At 48.3% G+C, this 5,003-nt stretch overlaps 1 protein-coding gene across 1 annotated transcript; it reads left to right on the top strand.

Moving 5' to 3' along the window:
- The first annotated feature begins 3,482 nt into the window (after window positions 1-3,482).
- On the top strand, window positions 3,483-4,543 carry LOC112321436 (G-protein coupled receptor 183-like). Its single transcript, XM_024578851.2, is given in 2 exon segments — window positions 3,483-3,534; window positions 3,537-4,543. Coding segments are annotated over 2 exon segments (1,059 nt in total).
- Window positions 4,544-5,003: the final 460 nt, after the last annotated feature.

A 5,003-nucleotide genomic window follows, 5' to 3' on the forward strand; every position in this document is an offset into this window, starting at 1 on the left:
TCTGTGACTTTTGTCAGTGGGAGGCCTAGTAGGGGAACACACTGACCCATATTCTAGATGGGGGAAACTGAGGTACATGGGATGCTATGCTGGGACATGAGAGTCTGGGATCGAGTGTTTCAGGCTGGGCTGGAGAGCTGCTTGCTGATTGAGGTGGACTTCATGAGGGGTGCAGAGAAAGTCTCAGAAAGAATGCACACAGTTATATTCCAGTGATGACCATTAGGAGAGAGGCACAGTCCTAATCAAAGGATGGGTTTGATGCCTCATTTATGAGCCAGCTGTGTGGTAGGGAAAAAAATTCTCTAAGAAATGAGAGGAATAAAAGAGCTGTGGTGAGGGTTGGCCTTAATGCGCGCCTTGCCCTGCCGGGGAACATCCTGGTTTAATTGTGATCCAGCCTGTCCAGTCCCTGCTAAGTGCAGCCCTTGCAAGTGCTGTCTAGCAGGACTGCAAAGATGGCTTTCAGCCTCCATTAAGGCATAAAATCCAGGAAATCCAAGCCAGGCTGTCTCTCTTCCACTTTCCTACAAGGAGAACATAGGAAAAATTGGAGAAATTGGGCCCTAAAAGATGTCCCCCAAAGTTCCTGAGTATTGGAGAGAAGTTTTGTAAAGGAGCCCTATCTTATCAGAAACTTACTGTTAACTTCCCTCCCAGCACCTCCGGAAGGAAGAGCTCCCAGAGGTGCTTGACTTATACTATGTTCTCCTTTCCAGGTTCGTCACTCCCTGACATGAGGGGTGGGGGAGGTGAAAGGGGAGAAATGTGGCTGCTTTTGAATTTCCTGACTCTGGTGACTTGATAGTCACATCTGTGGTCTAAATCCCAGCCTGTGGGGGGGCACATATATATAACAGAAAGGAAGCTGTCACAACCAGACTCACAGTTGTGATAGCATCTGCCTACCTTCCTTGGGATTTGGGTGTGACTTCTCTGTGGCTGTCTTTGGGGAGGGGGGACCATGGGGCTTCCAGTGGGACCAAGGTTCAGAGCACTTTTTTGTGTCAAAGACCAAAAAGTAGGACTAGAACAGGCCACAGCAGGGAGCAGCAGAAGTTCGTTGAGTAGTGTCCCTGTGAGACACATACCTGAGCACTGCCATCAAATGCTACACAAATACTGAGGGTGGAGGGGCTCATGAATCGTTCAGAGGTTTTAGAGAGGAGGTGGTACTTAGCAGGGCTGAGGTGTGTGTTGTGCCAAGCAGTGAAGGGAGGGGCACAGGCATCCTAGGCTGAGCGGGCTGAGGGGTGATCCCTAAGGATTGAGGTCCTGGGTCCTGGCAGAGCAAGGCTGCTAGGTGACATATCCAGGAAAGAGGCCTAGAAAGTTAGAAAGGAGGGACAATTGCCAAGGGTGGGATCTCCTCAGGAGTCAGGCCCCTGTGAGTCCTGAGAATTGGAAAGGGACACACAACTTTCAAACAGGAGTCAAATAGCCGTTCTGTGACTGGAAAAGCTGATTCTAGCAAGCGAGTTTTGACCTGTGGCTGGGACTCTCCTGAGCTGAACTTGCCCCTTGAGATGGCTCCCCTCACACTGCTCCCACTCTGACCCCTGAACTGAACACCCCTCCCCGTAGTCCCCAGTCACTTGGTGGCCACTGGTGCTCAGTGTGGCCTAAGAACCAAATTGTTCAGGGAAGGAAGGGACGAGGAAGAACAGCCTGCCCTCTTGAGTTGGAACTTGCAAGACTTCTAGAGGAAGGTTTTATTCCACAGGGTAGCAATTTCAATGGGGGTTCGGTTCCCAGGGCCACGGCATCAGCCTGCCCACTCTTGGACTACCAGGTGGCACTTCCACAGAAGTATGTGGGTGAGAGAGTGTGTGAGAGTGTGAGTATATGCGTGTGAATTTGTGACAGAGAGAAAGAGGAGGACACACATGGGGAGCTGTGGGGTGGGCTGGGAGGGAGAGCAGCTCCTTCCTTGCTTCGGGAAGGAATAGGCTGGATGGAGGCAGGCAGGAAGCCAACCTAGGGCTGTGTCTCCCAAGTCTCTGAACGGATTTAACTGTCTGGGCTCCAAGAATCCCAGTCGAGGGGGTTGCAAAGGACTGCAGTCACAGTCTGAGTTGAGATTTTAGAAGTTATGTTAGTGGTTACCCTTGAGTGGAAGTAGAGGGTGGGGGTGGACGGAAAAGGAGTGCTTCTGGGGAGGTGATAAGGTAAATTTCCTAATCTGGTTGCTAATCTCACAGAACTGTTAACTTCATAAAAATCATCAAGCTGTACTTGTATGATTGGCACACATTTTTGTGTGTTTGTATTGTGATTTAAAAATGGCTGCAAATTCTTCGACATTCCTCCTATTGAAAGGTGGGGGTTATGCCGTCTTCTCTTGATTCTGGCTGGGCTTGTGACTCACTTGTGAGAAGTAGAGAGGGCGGTGGGAGTGATGATGCAATACTTCTGTGGCTAGGTTAGAAAAGGCGATGCAGTGTGTTAATGGAAAATTTGAGGTTAAGAAGGCAGACAGATCAGGAGACAATTGCTGTAAAAAAAGTTGGATTGTAACTCACAGATCCCAGAAAGAAGGGGCACACCACATCATAGGGGGCCGCACAGGAAGCTCTGGGTCAGTCAGGAGACAGAGAGAGAGGGGCGGAAATGAGGGCAAAAGCCTTTATTGTGGTTTCTGTGGAAAGGAACACGCAAGGCAGGGCAAGCAAGCCTACGATTGTCTAGTTTGAATTTCAGCAGGCTCTGGAACATAGGGGCTGCCCCTGGTTGTCTGATACTTTGGCCCTGGGGTGATTAGGGCAGGGGGATAGTGGCCCAGAGTGTGAGAGCCCAACAAAGAGGTGGTTGGGACTCTGGATTGGTTGGTTTGCATTTGAAAACACACTCACAGAATTGGCTAACTCCGAGAGGGGCAGTTCCTCCAGGGTCAGTGAGGCCCCGAGATGTCAATGCATCAGAAGACAGAAAAGACATGGTTAATAGATGGAGCTTCTACCCAGTTACTGGGACACTTTCTTTTGGAGTCTCAAACTGCTGTGTAAGGAATCTAATTACCTTCAGGCTGCCATGCTGTGAGGAAACCCCATCTAATGATGAGCCCATGTCCAGGTACTTTAGTTGACATCCCCGGTGGAGGCTCCAGTCAAAACCTAGCATTAACTGGCACACATTTCAGTGAAGTCACCTCCAGATGGTCCCAGTCTCTGCCCTTACATCCCCCTCCAGTTGCTGATTCTTCCCAGCTGAGGCTCCCAACACTGAGGAGCAGAGAAAAGCCATTCTCAGAGTGTCCTGCTCCAAACCCTACAGTGGGCATAATAAAGATTGTTTTAAGCTGCTAAATTTTGGGGGTAATTTGTTACATGGCAATAGTAACTGGAACAGTATGTTACACTTCAACAAAAATTTTACTTAAAAAGAGATGTTTTTCATGTGCACGTTGCCTCAGTAAATTATTAATTATTGCTATAATTATTGCATTTTATTTATTTTTCTGTCTCTTCAAGGACCTCTATGACATGGCTTCCAGCACAGCTGACTCAAGTAGCATCTCCCACAATGCCAGCTTCTGCCTCACCACCCACCCCAGGCAGCCAGAGTGATACTCTGTCTGTTCTACACAGTCCTTCTGGTCTTCCGCACCCTGGGAAATATCCTTGGCCTTTGCCTTGCCTGTCAAAAGGGCAAGAAGATCAACTCAATAAGTGTCTACTTGGTCCACCTGGCAGTGTCCGACCTTCTGTTCATGCTGGCCCTGCCTGGGAAGATCACCTATTATGCACTGGACTTTAGCTGGCCTTTTGGTGAAGGGCTTTGCAGGCTGACGGCATTTGTATTCTACTTGAACACCTATGGTGGGGTCTACCTCATGACTTGTGTGAGTGTGGATGGCTACCTGGCTGTGGTCCACACCCACCAGTGTCCCCAGCTCCACAGTTCCAGCCAAGCAAAGCTCATCTGTGTGGCCATCTGGGCCCTGGCAGTTCTGCAGACGGTGCCTCTCCTCTTGATAAGCATGACTAAGCCTGTGGCAGGCAGGATCACCTGCATGGAGTACGTCAGCGTTGAGAAGGTCTTTAGGCTGTCCCTCATAATCCTAGTGGCCTGTGTTATAAGCATCTGTGGGTCAGTGGGGATCATGTTATTTTGTTACGTGAAGATAACAGTAAAGCTGTGCAGGACTTCCCAGGATAACCCTGTGACGAGTGACAAAGGGCACTACCGGAGGGCCTGCTTGCTCACTCTGGTGGTGCTGGTGGCTGTGATTGTGTGCTTCAGCCCTTACTATCTCAATATCATCCAGTTCATGGTGAGACAGACATGCTACCTGCCATCTTGCCCTGAGCAGATGGCTTTCAAAGTGTCCCTTCAGCTCACGGTGTCCCTCATGAACATGAACTGTGGCATTGACCCTATCATTTACTTCTTTGCATCCACGCATTACAGGAAATGGCTCCTCAGCATTTTAAAACAAAGAGCAGCAGCATCCTCCTCTTCATCCCTGGGGAGAAGTTCCTCAGAAATACAAACTACCAACCAGACTGGAGGCTCCATGCCCTTGGAGGAGAATAAAGTCTAATGACTCATTGGCTTATACAATTGGGGGGGAGGTTCTTTAAGCAAAAAATAAATAAATACAAAACTAGATAGAGAGTCTTGGATGGTGAGTGAGGAGCCCTAAGGCTTGAACTTCATTAGCTTCATAATGAATCCACCTCCAATGTATCATAATAAATAATAATGAAGCTCCTCAGCCTCTGAAGGGGTATGTGTTATCTCTTTTGGGAAAAGAGTATTTTCACAGTAAATACAGACACCATCAAAAGAATCATTGGCTGAGTATGATATGAATTATTTAGACTATGTTTCAAATTTGGGGAAGCAAAATGTTGTAAAGAGCAAAAAAGCTTCCAAACCCAAACTGGTGAAAGCTTAGAGCTAACATTTATAAAAATGACAAAGTTTTCCTGAAAAAGGTCAGAAAACACAGGAGGATGCACACTAAGTTATCGACCTGGATGCTTCTGGGGTCAGGTGGG

This window comes from Desmodus rotundus, chromosome 13 (assembly GCF_022682495.2).
Source record: "Desmodus rotundus isolate HL8 chromosome 13, HLdesRot8A.1, whole genome shotgun sequence".
NCBI classification, from domain to species: Eukaryota; Metazoa; Chordata; class Mammalia; order Chiroptera; family Phyllostomidae; genus Desmodus; species Desmodus rotundus.